Genomic DNA, 17,521 nt, shown 5'->3' with positions numbered 1-17,521 from the left:
CCCGTGCGCTGCTCGGCTGTGGCAGGGTGGCTCGGTCTAGCGGGTGGCCCCTTCTCCCATTCCCCCACCTTTCCCGCCTGGAGGAGCCGGGAGCAAGAACACATCAACAAGAGGAGAGAGAAACTAATAATGATCTCAAATAACCCAATAAACATAAAAATAAAATGTAGGCCTATAAACGTGACGGGCACCGGCAGCCCTGGCCGCTCCCTGCCAATACCGACTTGTTACCGAAATGGCTGAGCAGCTGTTACTTATCAGTCTGATGGGTAGAAGCGGACTGGGGGGCTGCTTTCCAAGGGCCTTATTTTTTTTTTTAATTTAAAGAGGATGCAGCCAATCATGGCTTGTGCTGTTAAGTTTTAATAAACCTTAATGATTTGCAACAAAATCATAAATTTCCAGCTCTCGGGGTTAGGAAGGCAGATCCCCTCCTGCCCGCTGAGCCTGCAGCACCAGAGACTTGGCGGGTGCCGCATCAGCTCCTGCCGCGGCACCGGGGCTCCCCGTGTGCCGGGATCTCCCCCGAGGCAGCGCGGCCACGGAGGGCTGTGTGGCGGGGTGAGCCAGCCGAGATGCTGCCGTAGGGCCAGATCAAGAGGAGGGGAAAGGCTGGTGGAGGAGCAAGGTGGAGGGGCTGCCTCACGCCATCGCCTTTGCCGGGCGTTGAGCACTTGTGTGGGCTTTCGGGCATCACCGGAGCGGGGAGCTCAGCATCGCTTGGAGGAGGGCAGAGAAAGAGAAGGAGGAAAAGGGATTCCTCCAGGTGATCACAGGAGCTTCTTGGGGCTGAGATACAAGGGAGCTGTAGGAGCTACCTAGATGATGCTACCCATGATCCCAGCTCACCAGCAGCCTGGGGTTGCATCCCACCCGCACCAAGCTGGCAGGGATGGGGTTTGCTAATCCCCCAGGGAAAGGAACAGCTCTTCTTCCCCATCGGCAGTGTCGGTGTGACCGTTCTGGCCTCAGGCCAGGGACATCTCAAGGTCTACCCAGCTGGAGCATCAAGCGGTGAGGCAGGAGGAGCCATGCTGAGCCACAGGGCAGCACCCACCCATGCCAAGGGGCTGTGTGTGCCCAGGGGATGGACACCGGCCATTGGACCGGTGATGAACATCACTCAGGAGGATCCAACCCTGGTGCAGGGTCAAGCTCTCCCTTGAAAACGCAGACTTGAGTGGGAATGAGGGACCTGAGTTTCTAGCTCTGCTGCCTTCTTGGGGTGTCCAGTCTCCCAAAGCACAGGGAGAGACCTGCTTGTGCTCACCCCATGGCTCCTCCACCCTGTGTGGGTCCGGACAAGCCCCATGCACAGCTCCGTGCGGTGAGGCAAGGCTCTCTGAATGCAAATTTCATTTCTGAGCCACTGGCGCTGTTTCAAGAGCCGGCAGCCTCCGAGCCCTTCTCGGTGTTACATATGTAACAGCCTCATTGAACTTGACATGTCAAATTCAGGCCATTTGTGCAAAATCTCCCTTTAATAATACCGTTTCATTTCGCTCAAATGAGACTTGAATGCATGTAAAATGGAAAAGGATATTTAAGCGCTAACATTAGGCAGATGTCTTGCCAGAGGCCGATTGAATATATGAGATTTTGAAGTGCTTAACACGTTTTCGGTGCTCCCTCTTAGAATATGTCACCTGGCTTTCTTTTTTCTCCCCCTCCTTTCTCCCCCCCCCCCCCTCTTTGAGTGAAGGGTATAAATTGAAAGAAAACAAAACTACAAGCCTTGGTTTTATGGGGTTTAACTCTTGCCAGGCAAGACTGTTGGTATTCCTCCTCCAAAGAGAAATTACCTAGTAGCTCACCTTCGCAAAGCACAAGCACAAAGCAGCAGAGAGCGGGAGGCGGGCGAGCGGCGGCCCCACGGTGCTCTGCAGAAGGGATGATTTCCTTGCTCTGCATGTACAGCTTGGAGAGCAAAAGGTGCCAATCCCCAGCTGAGCTGCTAAGTGCCACCAAGGTAAAAATAAGAAATAATAACAGCGACCCTCTCTGTACACTGATGCCCTGTGCCCCAGCCAGGCTGGTCGCTGCAGAATACATGAATATTCCTGGCTTGTGTGCGTGAAGCTTATCTGTGTGCTAGATGCACGTCTCCTATCCTCACTCGATTTATATTCACCTGTTTTATACCTCATCCGTATTAAAAGGCTTGCAATAAAGCACACTGAAATGTGAGACTCTTTCTGGAGCTGTCAATGGCCCCAACTCTGAGCTTCGGCTGGTGCTTTGGCTGCAGATGCATTTCCCCAGCCCAGGGCCACCCAGGGAGTGCAGGCAGGCACAGCGTTCGAGAGTAGCACCCATGGGTGTCCTTCAGGACAGGCACGCACACTCGCACATCCCCGTGTGCATACGAGTGTATCGTTGCGTATGTCCCTGCAGGTAAATACCACGAGCAGAGGTGGCGGTGCGCAGGGGGACCCTTAAACCGTGCCTGCTGCTCCCCGAGCAGTGACCAGAGAGGACAACCTGCTGATGACGGCGGAGGCTGGGTGGAGAAGGGGCAGGTTTGGGGCTATGGTTTGAGTTTGGGGTGGGAGGGAAGATGAGTCTGAGGACAGAAGAGGAGGAAAGGAGGCAGTAGGAGCTGTGGAGCCCACCTCAGCTGATGGTCCCCAATGGGTCCACAGTGCTTTCTCGAGTCTGGGGAAGAGGCACTTATTGGCCATTTAAAAAACATTAGGAGGTCACATTACAAATAATACAGTTGCTGAGTCAAGCACTTGAAGGTTGGGAATGTGCCTTTGGATGCAGTGGTTTTAATAACATGATGCTCTGTTCCTGAATATGTAGTGCTCTTTTTAAAAAAATTATTTGGCAGGGGGCATTTTTATTTCCCTGTGTGACAGCTAGCAGATTCTTTCCTGCATTACCAGCAGCAAACCTATGCTTCAGAGCTGTGATTTCACCTCCCCAAAAGGATGAGGTGTATCATTATAGCTGGGGAATGGTCCAGCGGGTGGAGCAGCGAGTTGGACCATGCTGTCTGTTCCTGCTTTTGCAGCTGAAGGATGGTGTGAGCTCAGACAGGACTTTCTCAGCTCTTTCCCCTTATTTTAAAGGGGGTTTCTAAGCTTCGCAGATGTAGCCAGCAGTATCCTCATGCCACGTTGTAATATTACCTGTGCCTGCGCTATGGCATCCTGGGGCTGGGCATGGGGGTGCAACAGCCACCCGGGGTGCTCGGCGGGTGCCTCTGGGGATGGATGTGCTTGGGTGGGCGGATGGGGGGTGACGCTGTTCTCATAGTGCCCCATGGCTGTGCAAACTCTCCCGTTTTTCACTTTTCTTCCTTTCTTTCCTCCGCATTAAATACTTAATCTGAGCATATTTGTATTTTAAAGCCCATGCCCACCTGCTGGCTGTTCCCAGCCTGGGCTAGCAGCTCTCATTGCTCCTTGCCACTGGGCTGGGAGCGTGGGGACACATCCCTGCACACCCAGCATCTCAGGAGCTACTGATTCCCCATAATGACCTTTCTGGTGTGTCCGGGAATAATTTCTCTTCTGATTCTCTGATTATAAGGCATTTCCCAGAACACAGAGGGCACCGGGGTCTCTCACCTTGGTGGAAATGGGAGGTGCTATGGGCTCTTTTCTGGTGACCTCAAAGACGCTGTCATAAAGAGGGAACCGAGTAGTATCGGGCAAAGGAGGGCAGAGCAAGATGCAGTGGGAAGGCCTGTTTCAAAGTAGGTGAAGTGCCCAGATGGGGGATTTAGCTTGACTCTTGGAGCCAGCTTTGATTCATGTCTGAGGGAAAGAGTCAGCCATGGGACTGTGGAGCTCCAGCTGCTGTAGCAGCTCTCAGTGAACCTCTGCCCAGGCTTGAGTCTTCCTTCGGCATCACTCTGAAGATCCGTCTCCCTCATTTGCACATGTGCTCTTTTCCTGTCACTATTCTTAATCCCCCCTCCCTTGGCAGCCGGGGTGAAAGCAGAAGGTAGTGCCTCAGCTCCTGGCACTGCACTGGGCATCCTCACCCTGCTGGGGGGGGCTTCAGCCCAAGGTTTCTTTATGCAGAGAGGCACAGGGGTAGCTCTCCTCAGGGGACAGAGGCAGCTCTGGGCCTGATGGGGTAAGGAATAAGGAGGAAGTTGGCAATATAGCTAAAACACAAAGGCTGTGCGACCTTGGGAGATGGCCTGGTCACTCCAGGCAGGGTCACTGTCCTTGAGAGATGTCTCCAGGCATCCGGAGATGCATCCTGGATATCACATCCTTTCACAGGTTGCTTTCCCACTGTTTTGTGGTCTTTCTGATTAAAGTCATCCTGTGCTAACCCCCTTGAGTCTGCACCGGAGACTCCTGCTGATGGACGAGGAGAGAAGCACACCATCCTGGTGGTCCCTGCACGCCCAAATGACAAGGGGTTTCTCTGTTACTTCTGGTCAGGATAAGGACCCAGAGCAAGTTATGAGTCGTGGCTCCTACCCCTTCCCTGCTCAGGGAACCCTGTATTTAAATATCGCTGCTCCTCGCACTGCCCCAGGCAAGGGTTTGCTTCATTTCAGCGGGATCTGCTGAGTGCCCTGTTGTCTCAAATGGCCCTTGGAGGAGACCTTCCCAGGGCCGGCGTGGGCGGCTGCTCTGGGAAGGGCGAGTGGCCACGCTGCCAGGCCTGGCAGGATAAATGGAGTGTGTAAAACCCAAATTAGCTCTGTTGTCATGTGTCACATCAGGGTCACGGCTCTCGCCTCAGGTCTCCTCGATTTATGCCTGGGGACTTTAACTTGACGGCCAGGTACTTCCTCAGATTTCTTGTACAGCGAACACTGCAGGTCCCGCAGCCTCTGAATGTGTGAGATTAGAGATGGTTTTGAGTGAGAAGGGTTTTTTTCCAAACCTCCGTTAAAATACATGCTGATTCCCTTCCTTGCATGCAGTAGACACCTGCGAGTGCTCCAGAGAGGGCAAGGAGCTCTGGCCAACAAGTGAGATTGCAGGCATCGCAACCTCCTGATGCTCAACTTCTGTCTTTTTTCTTCCTTCTTTTTCCCTCTTCTTTTTCCACCCTCTGCCTTTCCTTTCTTCCCTTTCTCCCCATCTTCTTCCCCCTCCCTCCCTCTCTCCCCACCCCCCGGTATCAAGGCGACATCTCCAAGCCAAGTACTTTTAATTTCGCCCGTGGCCCTTGCTGACACGGTGGATATGCACAGCAAGTTAAATTCCCGCCTGATCAATAAAGCAGAAGCAGTGTGTCCGACTGGTCGATATTTTTTTATCTGTCTTCAGCCCAGTCCTGCTGATGACAGCCCCCTGCGCTTCAGCAAAGGCACTCAAGGGCATCGGGCCTTGGCAACACAGCTCTTTTTTTTATTTAAATTAAAAAAAAAACCAGATGCCTACAAAAAAAAAAAGTTCACGGAGTTTGGCCTTTGCTTAATAACGTTTTATGATTTATCTTAATTTTTAATTGAAAAAAATTTGCGAATTAATTGATTTCTGGGACTTGCCAATTAACATTGTAATTGGGTGCATGATAAATTTCGAGGGAGCATCATTTTTCTCCCTCTCCCCCTTGTCACCGAGAAGGGGAATCGCGAGGGCAGCTGCTTCCTATCCGAACGCCCCCCGCTCCTTCCTGAGGTGCCGCTGCCCTCCTCCCCCCTTGCTACTGTATCTTAAAGAAGGAACAAGAAAGCTAATAAAGTCGTGTTATTAGAGTCTCACCAGAGGTGACCCCTCAAGGCATAAATCCAGGCCAAGGAGATGGTGGGGACAGGTACTATTAAGTGCTTGACGGTGCTTTGCGAGGCGGGACTGGGTTCTTCCCCTGCAGCACCCTCTCCCCGGGCCGTGGGGAAGGCAGCCGGCCAGTCCGGGGCTCCCGGGGGCTTTCCCAGAGGGCTCTGGCACCCCCCAAGGTGTTCAGCTGAGCAGTTCATTACCTGTGATGTCTCCCCAGCGCTCTCCCCGTGTGCGAGTCCCGGCACGCGTGAGCCCCCGCGCAATGCCCGGCTGCTCCAGGGAGAGACCCGACCGCAGCACCCAGCACCCCACTGGCCGCTTCCCGCGGCACGTGCAGCATCTGGGGTTTGTCCCGCAGCCAACGTCCCCCAGCAAAACCTGGCTGCCGGCGCAGGCCGGTGCTTGGGAGCTGCTGCTTTGCTCTGGGGACGCAGAAGGGGTCGTTCGCATCCTGCTCTGCCCCGAGCCCCCGGGGAGCGGGTCCTGCCCCACGGCAGCAGCAGGGCATCCCATGGCAGAGGTGTTGAGCGTGGGACCTCAGCTCTCTGGTCGTGGGTGTCCAGATTCAGGCAGGGACGCATCTCCAGGTGCACAAGAAGCGGCATCACCTGAATCTTTCTCCAGCAGTGTGACTCCTGTCAGACTTAAATTAAACACACTCTGTCGCTGGAGAAACCTGTCTGGAAGTGTCAGCTTCTTGGTGATACCTGAGCAGGGCACAGGGCCGCCTGCCACCACAAGGCAGCTAACAGGGTCACATCCCCACACGAGGTGTGGAGAAGGGGGTGAGCTGGCTGCTGCCAAAATGAGGAGTGAGGACATGGTGATGTGCCAGGGCAGAGAGAGAGAACAAGCCACACCTGGGGAGGGCTGAGATGGAGAATGGAAATACCAAGTAAATTGAAGAGTGGTTGGTGTCCCTAGTTCTTCTCCCACCCATTTCACGTGCTGGTACAAATCACGTCGCAGTCAGCTCAGGTGTCCCATGCACCGTCTAAAGCCCATGAGCTTGGATGGGGCCTTGCTGTGCCACCCTACAGCCCCCACTGCACCCCAGTGTGTGCAGGGGGTGAAGGTGGCCAGCCCGGGTGGAGGGTCCCAGGTTTCCTCATCAGAGCCACGGCTCTCCCCACCAGCCAGGACACCAGAAAGGCCAGGATCAGCCCAGCTCCATGTCTGCCAGCGTCAGTGGCGGGGAACCATGGGGGAATGGAGGGAAATTTATGAGGAGAAGAGTCTGTTTATTATCTAGCAAATGTGGTGCTGCTGATACCGTGGATTTATCCTCTTTCATCCCCCCTCTGATTTGTGTCCCTGCCCCTCGCTGTGGCAGATTAATCATGGACAGAAAGGGAAGAGAGACCCTCCAGCTTCCTCCCATGCACTCAGAGGGTGGCAGTGACAGCAGCCGGGACCCTTCATCCGTGGCTTCTCCAGCAGAGAGAGCACAAGCCACGCAGCTACTTGTCCTGCTTAGAGATGCCCCATTCCTCTCCTCCCATGGTAGACCTCAGGACAGGCAGAGGCTACTGCCTATAACCCGTGGGTGAGAGCACTTCTCATGGGTCAGGGCTTCCAGAGTAGCACAGTGGGTGAAAAAATTTGTGGGTCATGTATTCCCTTGCTCATGCAGTGCCCTGAAAGCGCTATGAACACTCCCTGAAGTGCCTTCAGACCCGTGGTACCCACCACCCATTCCCTGACTCCAGGGCATGGGTTTGCAGGCTGGGGTTTGGGACCTCGGAGGGCAAAACCTTCCTCTGCCACTGACTCCCAGGGCAGCAGGAGGCCTGGGAAGGGATGCATGGAAACCCAAGGGTGAGAAATAAATCTTCGGTCAGTTATTTGCCCTGAAGCGATGCATGCCTTCTGCAGAGCCTCTTCTGAACTGCCACGTGAGCTGGGAATAATTAAACAGTCATTACAGCCGCCGTAGCAAAGAGCCCCCCAGATCAATCTAATGCATGACCTTTCCCTCCGACTTTTCTCTTTATTTTTCCAGCCACCTCCTTTTCAAATAGTGGGAGAGAAATGAAACAACCCTTCCACCCCAGCCTCCTGCTTCGCCCTGCACACATCTCATCCTCAGCCAGAAACCTGTCGCCCGCTGAGCGGGGGCTCCTGGCAGGGGCATGGGGTACCAGGGGTTGATAGAGGAAAAACCCAGCAGGGGAGAAAGAGCCAGGGGCGCGAATGGGACAGAGCAAATAGGGGATTTTAGCACAGTCAGGTCATGCCTCAGTGTTTTATGATCCTACTGCATTTCTGCTGCAGCTTCACCTCTTCGGGAGAGGCAGGTGGCTGCCCTGTGGGGTCAGGTTTGTCACAGCTGACCATGTTGGGCACTGAGGTCTCACAAATACTGACCAGGGGAAGCATTTGGGAAGCGTGTCTGGGACTGCAGGTACAGAGCGTTTCTAGTCTTGACTCCAGCGTCTTTGGCAATTTTTACCATCACTCAGCCCCTTTCCCCATCATGGGATGCAGGAAATCTTCCGAGCAGCACTTGGAGCAGGTGTGCTAGAGGAGCCACAGTAGGTAAAAAATCTCAGCCTGCTTCCCCTGAGGACACAGATCACTCCTGGCTGCACTGAGGGCTGTCGCCTGTGGCTAGGTGAGGATTTGGCCTCATGTATTTAAAAAAAAAAATAAAAAAATCAAACTCCTATTTCCTTATTTAGGCTTCAAGTGACACTTCCACTTATTTAAACTGGCATTCACAAAAATCCAATTCCATCTCTACACAGCGACTACTTATTTACAGCTGGTGTTGCCGTCTGCACAGCTCTGCAGGAGGCTTGTTCTGCTGCCGGGGCTCCCGTCCCAACGCGGTGTGTTCAAGCTGCAAGTCCTGCAGCTAAAAATAAATTGGTTCCACTAGATTTATTATTTTTTTTTTTTTTTAAGAAATACATCCATTGGCTGCAGCTTGTAGAAACTTTTTAGCTTTGCAGGATCTCATCTGGGAGCTGCATGTGCTCTAGCTGGTGCCCATCAAATCCAAATCCACAGGGCTGCTGAGAGTTGTTCTGTGGAAGAGTTGCAGAACTGGAAAACACCAGCTGCATGGCAGTAGCCCTCTTACCACCTCTTTAAACCTCTTCTGGCTGCAATGTCATTAAGGGATGAGCACAAACAACTGTAGCTGCCCGAGCTCAAGGAACTTCTTCTCTTGCAGTTGTTATTAATTATGTGTGGGGAGTGCTGCCTGGGGGATGGCTGCCATGCCAGGTACTGAGCTCAGCCCTTCCTTGATGGATGCTCGTCATAAGCCCTGCCTTGCCCTGGGTGGGGGCTCTGCAGAAATCTCATTTGAACATGCTTGGGGAGCCCAAGCGGCTGTGGTGGTCCCAAGTGCCGTATCGGAGCTGTTTCTGGCTTTATTGTTGCTGCACTGAGACTTCAGGCAAGTCCCATGGGTTCCCCGTGCTCAGATCTCCCCTCTGAGCACATCTGTCTCTCTCTGGGTCTCCTTGCTCAAGCTGTAGCTACAATTGCAACAGAGCTTTCCAGCCCTTGCTCCAGGATGCTGCCATGATGTCCCGGTGCCAGCACAGTGTGTGTGCTGTGGTAAGCGCAGAGGAGGAAGGCTCCTGCCCCTGCTTCCCTGGGGCAGCTGCCTGGCATTGGGCTTCTGCCTGGGCTGGGGGGTCAGCGAGAGCCCTGCCTGGCTGTGGTGGGCTCTAGGCACCAAGAGTACACCCTGGGTCATGGTCCTCTGCCTGGCAGCTGATGAGCCATCTCCCGTGGGGAGCAGGGCTTCTGCTTGACTCCTGATTTGGGCACCCAGAAAACTTCTCTTTTCTTTTGGAGATAAGCTGGGATTCCTACAACAGCTTGCAAGAGCAAAGGCTTAAAGGAAAAGGACAAGTACCATCTTGCTCATGGTAAAACACAAGCAGATCACATAACCTTCAGCTCATGCCCTGGGTTTTCTGTGTGGGAAGCAGCAGCTTCCATTCATGAGGCTGATAAGGGACCACTCCTTTCATATTGCTTTTTTTTTTTTTCCTATGGCAAGCGCAACCCAGAAGACAGGACCGTAACAACACAACAACAAAACCAAACCAAAACTTGAAGGTCGTTGTGTCTGATAGCGACCATGGCAGGGGTAGACAAACCCTAAGACTGTGGGTAAGGAGGGCACGTATTTGGCCTTTGCCCTTTGGGACATCACAGCTGAAGATGTATTGCTGAGAGTAAATGTTCCTCTTAAAGCTGATGTGCCCTAATATAGAGGAGCGATGGGTCCCTGGCGAGTGCCCCAGGGCTCACGGGGACCTGGCTGTGCAGCTCCCATTAACGTTTAAGGGGTGATGCTGCCGCAGGGCTGGGCAGAGCCCTCCAGCAGCACCACAGCAGGCACCTTATTTTGTCCCCACAGAGGTGTAGGGCACCCAAACACGTGGGGATGCCTGAATGTATGGCCAGAACCGGTGTCTCAACACTGAGAAAGGGAATCACAGAGGAAGCAGCCTCGTAAGACTTGGAAATGCAAAGTTGTTGGGAGAGAGAGAAGGAGGCTGTCCAAATCGCTGGGTCTTTCCAGGGCATTTCTTGTCTTCTTTGGTACTTTGGGGGGGTTGCCTAAAAGGGAAAGAAGTTGTTTTGCTGTAATGAACTAGATAAACAATTCCCCAAATAGATTAAAACTAACTGTAACTTATAAAAGCGGGTAGTAATTATATTTTATTAGCTAGCAAAACACCATTTTTTTATTTCGTAGGATAATTCTGTGTAAATCACCTTAATTAGAAGTGTCAGACGAGCCCATGAATATCGTACTTAGTAACTAATTTCCTATGTACAGGTTATAATTTAAAACACATGGATCACTCGCCGAGTGGAAATATGCTAGCCATGAAATAATGTGGGGAGTGTTGGGGTTATTACTATGTAAATGTGTAATCATTTCAGACCACTGCAGCCTGGCTGGGTGATTAAAGAGAATCCCAAGGTCTCCAAAGATTGTGCTCTCTGCAAGGGCCTAGAGCGAAAAAACTTTAAAAGGCACCGAAAAGTGTTTGAACTTTAAAGGTCTTGATTTCCCTTTTACCATTTTTAATTTGTCTGCGGTGTTTATGGAGGGGAAGGTTTCTCTTTGCTGACGGCCTTTCGATTCTCAGCCCGCTGCCAGCATCCTTAAGAGGCGCGGGGGGCTGCAGCCGCTGTGAGTCGGGGGGTGGTTTAGCGGGATGGAGGAAAGCACCCTTAAATGGCAGGGTCGTGGGGCTGGATGACCAGGGCTTGTGACCATTCCTGACCCATCTCTGGAAATAAATAAAAACAAATTGCAAACTCTTATTAGCAAGAGAGTGGGGCTAAATCACAAGGAGGGGGCTGGTTTTTAATAATCCTCCCAATGAAGAATAAAATAAACTCTGCCAAGTTATCCAAATAGGTCCCCTTCCTCATCACTTCCAACGGCAGAGGCTTGGCCTTTCAGCTGACCAGAAAGACTCTCATCCTGGAAACTGAAGTTGCCTGGCAGTAAAACCATTTCTGGGAGGAATTAATGAGATTCTTCCTCTTTCCCTCGAAAAGGAATAATTTTAAACACCTTTAACAAGAAAAGGGAGGAAATGAGTTGGTTTTTTTAACCTGGCGTTTGGATTATAAAAGGAAAAAAAAGTTGTTTCACACTTTGGGCGACTGAGAAATTCAAGGTAGAGCTGGAGATGGGGAGGGGGTGGAAGTCTTTCCCATCGCACACGTTCACAGGGCTGCACCTCGGGGGGCAGCGGGAACCGACTCTGCTCTGTGCCGCCTCCTGAGAGCAGGGGGGGCAGAGCTGGGGGACAGGGCACGGGGGGCATCCTGCACCCCCCAGCAAGCATCTGGCAGCGCATCCCCTTAGGGAAGGGGGGCTGCGAGGGAGGCGATGCCCCAGCCTGTCGATCGGTGGTCCCCAGGAATCGCAGCCGCTTGCTCCGGGAGCAGAGCTGCGGCGTTTGGGGTGACCTGATGGCTGTGGATAACTGAGTGTTTCCCCCATTTTGGGGTGGGGGGCGAGGGCGGTGGCACTGGGAGAGGAGGGGGGCTGTAGCCCCGGGAGAAAACACCTTCCTCCATCCCTGCTCATTTCGTAACACCCAGCCATCTGCCAAATCAAGGCAGATTAAAGCCAGCCAAATTCAATTTCTCCCCGCTGCCACTGCAGCTCGGCATCTGGGGCTAAAGTGTCCCCGACAAAGCGAACATGACAGGCACATTGCTTTTTTGTCACATCTAGTACCGTGTTGATCTTCTAAAAGTCTCATAAAAATTTATTGATGTCTCCCATATTGCTGTGATTGAGAAGAAAGGAGCGCGGGTGTGCGGAGCCGGGCGCGCGCGCGCGGGCGAGCATGTGTGCATGTGTATATTAATGTTTCTGAAGTAGATCTGATTTGATATGTCTTGTTCTATTGTCAGCATCTGTTTAGCGAGGCTTTTTAATACTTTCTGGCTGCCGATCACTCATCCTTAGCCTGGGATGCAGGCTTGCATACAAATTTTGTTATTAAACACAATTCCATTCCCCCCCCTTCCCCAACCTCCGCCTCCCCCTGCTAACCTCCCCCCTCCACGCACCCATCCATCATCTCCCCGGGGCTATGGGGAGCTGGGAGCCAGCCGCCCCACCGGCGTGCACTTACAAGCACAGGCACTGGGCTTGGCAACATATTTCAAGAGCCTTTTGCCTGCTGCAGGTGCTTTGCATTGACAAATCGAATCATGGGGAAATAATTTATTTCCTAATGCTGTTTGCAGCATGTTAGCAGGAGAATTTACATGAGAGAGATTACTTTAATAACCAAAAAATTACAGTGCAGGCCTCCCCGCCATGTCGGCTTTGATATGTAATTGTTTCAAGTTTAACCTGTCTGGAGGGGGGAAGGTGTTATTAAATCTATAGCATCTCCCGCTGGCGAGGGCAGGCGAGGAGGAGCACCGTGGCGGGGACCTCCTTCCCTGCTAAATGGGGAAACAAGCTGAATTAACAAATCACTCCAGCCTCCAGCAGAGCTGCTGCCTCCACGGCGTGGCTGGAGATGAGGGGATCTTCTTTCCCTTGCTCTTACGCCGATTTAATCTCCTCCTTTTTCCTTCCCTCCTTTTTTTTATTGTGCCTGACCCTACTCGGGGCTCGCCACCTCCACTCCCCTCTCCTTGGCTTTCTTCCCTGTGCCCCTGCAGGCTTGCTCCCCACTCCTCCCCAGGGCTGGGAGAGGAGCCGTACAAGCCCCTGAGGAGGGCAAGAGTCGGGATTTGACTCTGCATCATGTGCCTGGGTTTGGGGGTTTCCACTCGTAGCACCATTTTATTCCAGCTGGAGAAATAGCTAGCACTGCCCTCCTTTCCGTGCCCCTCCAGTCATGGCGAGGAGGCTCTCGTTGGTCCAGGGAAGGGGAGCCATGTGCTTTGCTATTTGACCTCATGAGATCCCTCGAACTGCTCCCCCCCTTGCCCACCGCAGCGGTTTTGTGACTCTGACCCCGCTCTCTTCTCTCTTGGCAGCAAGAGCTCCATCCTGAAGGATGCCATGGCAGCGGGCACCCCCAAGGTAAGTGAGCGCAACTCAGAACACTTTCCCCCCACCCCAAGGGATGCTCTCTACATGCCCTCGCCTTCCCAGCCCGTTCCCTGTCCTGCTACTCGGTGTCTCCCAGGAACTTTGGGGGCCAGCCAGCGCTGGGGGGGAAGCCGCTGCCCCCATGCACCCGGTCGGCTGGAGCAGCCGAGTCCCTGCACGGGACTCTCTCGTTCCCTGTGCAGCTGAGGGATGGTGGAGCTGAAGGACCCGGCGGGCTCCGAGACTCCAGATTGTGTCTAATGACAGCTAATGAGAGCTGATCACACACGGGCTGAGCTCAGCCTGGGAAATCATGTCCGGGAGTTCCTGGAGCCAGAGCCATATGCCAGCTTTGGAAGAGGGGAGTGGGACTGCCTCAGGGGAGCGAAGCATACCCGAGGAGGAGCCCAAATCACTAAAAGGCCCCATCTCAGCTGTATCCCCCTCCCCAGGACCCACCTCCCATCCCCTTGGCTCAGAATGCAAAAACACAAAATGCATGGAGCATCATGGCATTACTGCAAAGGGCATCATTTACTAATTAGTATTACTGTTAGCTGGACTTCATATGATACCAGAGCTTGGGCAGGCAAGTGGGTGGCAGGGAGCACTGCAGGGCAATTGGGCATTGCCCAGCCTCTGAAAACCATGCTGTGCTCTCCAAGGCAGGCAAAGGCAAGTGGTCCAGGCTCTCCTATGCTTCTGGTGACAGTCCAAGTCAGGGAGGCTCCTGGCTCCCAGGAAAGCTCAGGGCATCTCACAGGACATGTCTTCCTGCTTGTTTTAATAGAATCAACTTCAGGTCTTGCTCTCCCTTTTTCTTCTGGAAACCTGGGGTCATTTTTGGCATGTGATGTCAGAAAGAGAGACTGAAATTTCAGCTCTAGGTTTTCCCCCTGGGGCTGGGTGTCTTGCCAAGCACATCAACACCTTGTCTTCCCCACCAGGGCCAGGGAACCACTGCGCTGACCTGAGTTCCTGGCAGGCAGGGACACCTCCCAGGTCAACCCAACAATTTCCCAAACCCTCCAAGGGAAAATAAAGATCACAGCGATACTCCGTAGTGCTCCAAAACTTTGACATTCCCGTCTCCTGTGGGACTATGCCTGTCTCCCGTGCCCTGTCCCAGGGGAGGCCGAGAGGAGAGTGGAGACCTGACTATTTGTCCCATGAAAAACAAGCAGAGCAGAAAGCAATCCCAAAACCCACCCGCCACTGAAAATCCATAGAGCATGAGGCTGCCTTGGGATGTCTCGAAGGAGCTGGAAAGGGCACCCACAAAATGAAAGCAGCTGGACTCTGCAAGCTTTCCTTTCCCTCCTCGTCAGGTCTTAGTGTAGATAACTCAACGGTCCCAAACACATCGCCTGCGAGGGAGAAGGACGGCTAGGAAGACAGATTAGCTGTTTGGAGGGAAACGCAGCGAGTGACTGACAGAGACCAGATAAAGAAGAAGGTCCAGCTCGCAGCAGGGCCGGGCTTTTGAAGTTTCCATTGACAAAGAATCCCATTTGCCTTGAGCGAGGGGATTAAACTGGGACTGGAGCGTCGTTCTATGTAAAAGAGATCAATCGTCCCCTGTCACCACATGGATCTTTTCCCTTTGCCCGTCACGTCTGGGGCTAAGAACATTAACTTCAAGAAGCCAGGAGAGCAGGGAGGGAGAGGGTGAAATCAGGAAATCTTTCATTCCCTTCTCAGAGAGCTTGAAAGCCTCTCAGCCCAGGAGGATTCATTATTTCTAGGTGGCTTTTGCTGGGAGACAAGTCCTGTGTGGCATGGGAAGGCACAGTGCTGTCACCTTCACCTGAGCTTGGTATTAAAGGCTCTTTTGTAACCAGGCAGGATTGAGGAGGAGGGTGGTGGGCAGATGAAGGCTGCCCTTTCCCTTTGTGCCCACTGAGTGTTTGCAACATGGGATGTGAAGTCCCTCTGAGAAAGTCCTGCTGGGCACAAAGCTGGGCCTCTGGGCCACCCCTAACAGGGGTCCCAGGCAGAGGGATGGGGGACAGACCCCCAGGGTGGGCTTGCGGCCCATGCCGAGGCACACAGGCATCACCGGAGGTCTGGCAGGCACCACCTGGGAAAAGCTGGGACCTGTGCCATGTCCCAGTTCCCACCCTGGGCACCGGTGGAAGGGGTCGCAAGGACTTCAGGGACTGCCACATTTCGTGGCCGGTCCTTCTCCTGGTGCCAACAAAAGGGCCAGCAGCTCCAGCAGCTCAGCAGTGGGAGAAAGGGGCTGCACCTCCCCATCCCTCAGGAGCATCCCCTGGCAGCATGGGCAGTGGCAGGCTGCTTCCACTCAGGGACGTGGGAACTGGGGAGGGGTGCAGGCTGGCCATGTTATTTTTGTGGTCACCGGTGGCTTTAAGACCACTTTAGGACTCATTTAGAACCTTTGCATATCCTATCACTACCATCACTTCTGTGCTGGCCTGAGGCTCTTCCCGGGGCGGCTGAGGGCAGGGAATTTAACCCCCCATGCTCTGTCTCCTGGCTCTGCTCCCATCCCTTCCCCACAGTTGCCCCAGCAAACGTCTCTCCTTGCAATAAAAGCCCAGATGTATACGCACGTTCCTCGCTCGCTGCTTTCCTGCCCCTGAAGAGCTGTCACTCACTGCACTGGGCCAATTTTCATGGCAATATGTCAAAGAAAATCCAATCACTCAACATGGGATGTGATGAATGCAGGATTATTGTATCAGGTTCTTCTATTATTGGAGCCAACGGAGGCAGTGATGGCCAGGCAAGGGCTGCGAGCTGGGGAGCTCCGGCCAACATGACTGCTCGGTGCCTGGGCTCCCTCTCTGTGAAGGCAGCACTGGAGGAGGAGGGCAGCGCTGAGCACCATGTAGCTCCACGGCGTTCAGGATCCTCTTTTGCTTTCTATGAGAGACCAAGCCCAGTTGATCATGACATGCCAGTATGGACAAGCCACTTGAACAAGCAGCTGCCAAACCTGCACAGTGAGCCTCGGGATGAGTTTTCTATCCAACCCTGACTGCCACTTACTTAGGAGAGCTGGTGACAGCAGGCTGGGCTCTGCCAGCCCCTGGCTGGGGAAAAGGGCCTGAGATAGCTGCTTGGTGTCTGCAAGAAGTTCTGTGGCCCACAGATAGCAAGGGGAATACCACTGTCTCCTCCCAGCTGCAGTTTCTGTCCCTGATTGCACGCTTGGATGCTCACCCCAAGGCTTGTGATATAGCCTTTGGTGCCTGGATCTTCATGTTGCTGAGAGCCAGGTAGCCCAACGAGTCACCACAGGTCAAGGTGACAGCTTGCTCTTGCTGGGCTACCTTGTGCCTATGCTTTGTAGAAGCCAGGTGTGCAAAAAGGTGCTGAAAGCCCATCTCCTTTCCAGAAAGCACACCCAGTGGTCCTGCTCTGGGAAAGGTCTTTCTCAGGCATTGGACTTCAAGGGGAACCCTGGACACCCATAGCATCCTTCTCTAATGACATGTCTGAGATACTAAGAGGAAGAGGAGGGGTGGGAGAAGAAATTCTTCACCAAGGAGAAGTTTCATTGTCAGTGGGAACAGATGCTTCACACCCATGGGAAGGGGTGGAGGATGTCCTTGCTCTTGCTGAGCTAGAGACCGCAGCCTCATGGTCCCATTCACTGGTGTGGTTGTTCACTAACCTTTCACTGTTGTCCTGGGTCACCACAGGGAAGCCCAACACCAGAGTCACTCAGAAGGACACTTTCTGAAGGTTTGTCCGAGCCAGCCATACCCCAGACCTCTGTGAGCCCCGAGCTTTCCTGCAGCACTCCCCAGCGTGGCCAGAGGCTGTGTCTCAGGCAGACGAGGCAGCAGGGATGTCTTGCAGAGGCGTACAGACAACACCACAGGGTCCGTCCAGGCTTGTGGCTGCCTGGGAGTCCGTATGTAGCTGTTAGCAGTGTGTAGTTCCCCTGGGCATCATTCCTGGGCTTCACGCTCTCCCCTTGCCTTGCCCCTCTTGCCTTGGCTGCCTCTTGCAAGGGGTTGTGCAGGAGAGGAGCACATGTTGGATCGAACCCATGTTGGTGAGGTGTACCAGCAGCGTAAGTCCAACTGTTCCCGCTCTTCCTTGAGCAGCTGGTGGTAACGCTGGGAATCAGCATCCCCAGGTCCTCCTAGCTACTACCTGAGAGCACTTCCTTGTCATTGCCTGTTTGGCCCGTGGCTATTCCTCCATGGGCTATCATCTTGGTGAGATATCATCTCTGCCCAGAGAGATCTCAGCCCCCAAATTTCAGGGTATTAGCTGCAGACTGTTA

The 17,521-nt window shown here is 53.4% G+C and overlaps 1 protein-coding gene across 1 annotated transcript in view; it reads left to right on the top strand.

Moving 5' to 3' along the window:
• The window catches only part of RNF220 (ring finger protein 220), a 233,840-nt gene that overhangs the window by 145,062 nt on the left and 71,257 nt on the right, over positions 1-17,521 (top strand). Inside the window, exon 5 of the mRNA XM_049808212.1 lies at positions 13,203-13,248. Within this exon, the coding sequence (XP_049664169.1) occupies positions 13,203-13,248 (46 nt within the window). The remainder of the gene's footprint in view (positions 1-13,202; positions 13,249-17,521) is intronic.

Source organism: Accipiter gentilis, chromosome 8, assembly GCF_929443795.1.
Source record: "Accipiter gentilis chromosome 8, bAccGen1.1, whole genome shotgun sequence".
NCBI classification, from domain to species: domain Eukaryota; kingdom Metazoa; phylum Chordata; class Aves; order Accipitriformes; family Accipitridae; genus Astur; species Astur gentilis.
Note: the sequence above shows the minus strand (reverse complement) of the source record. Positions and strands in the feature narration are given on the sequence as shown.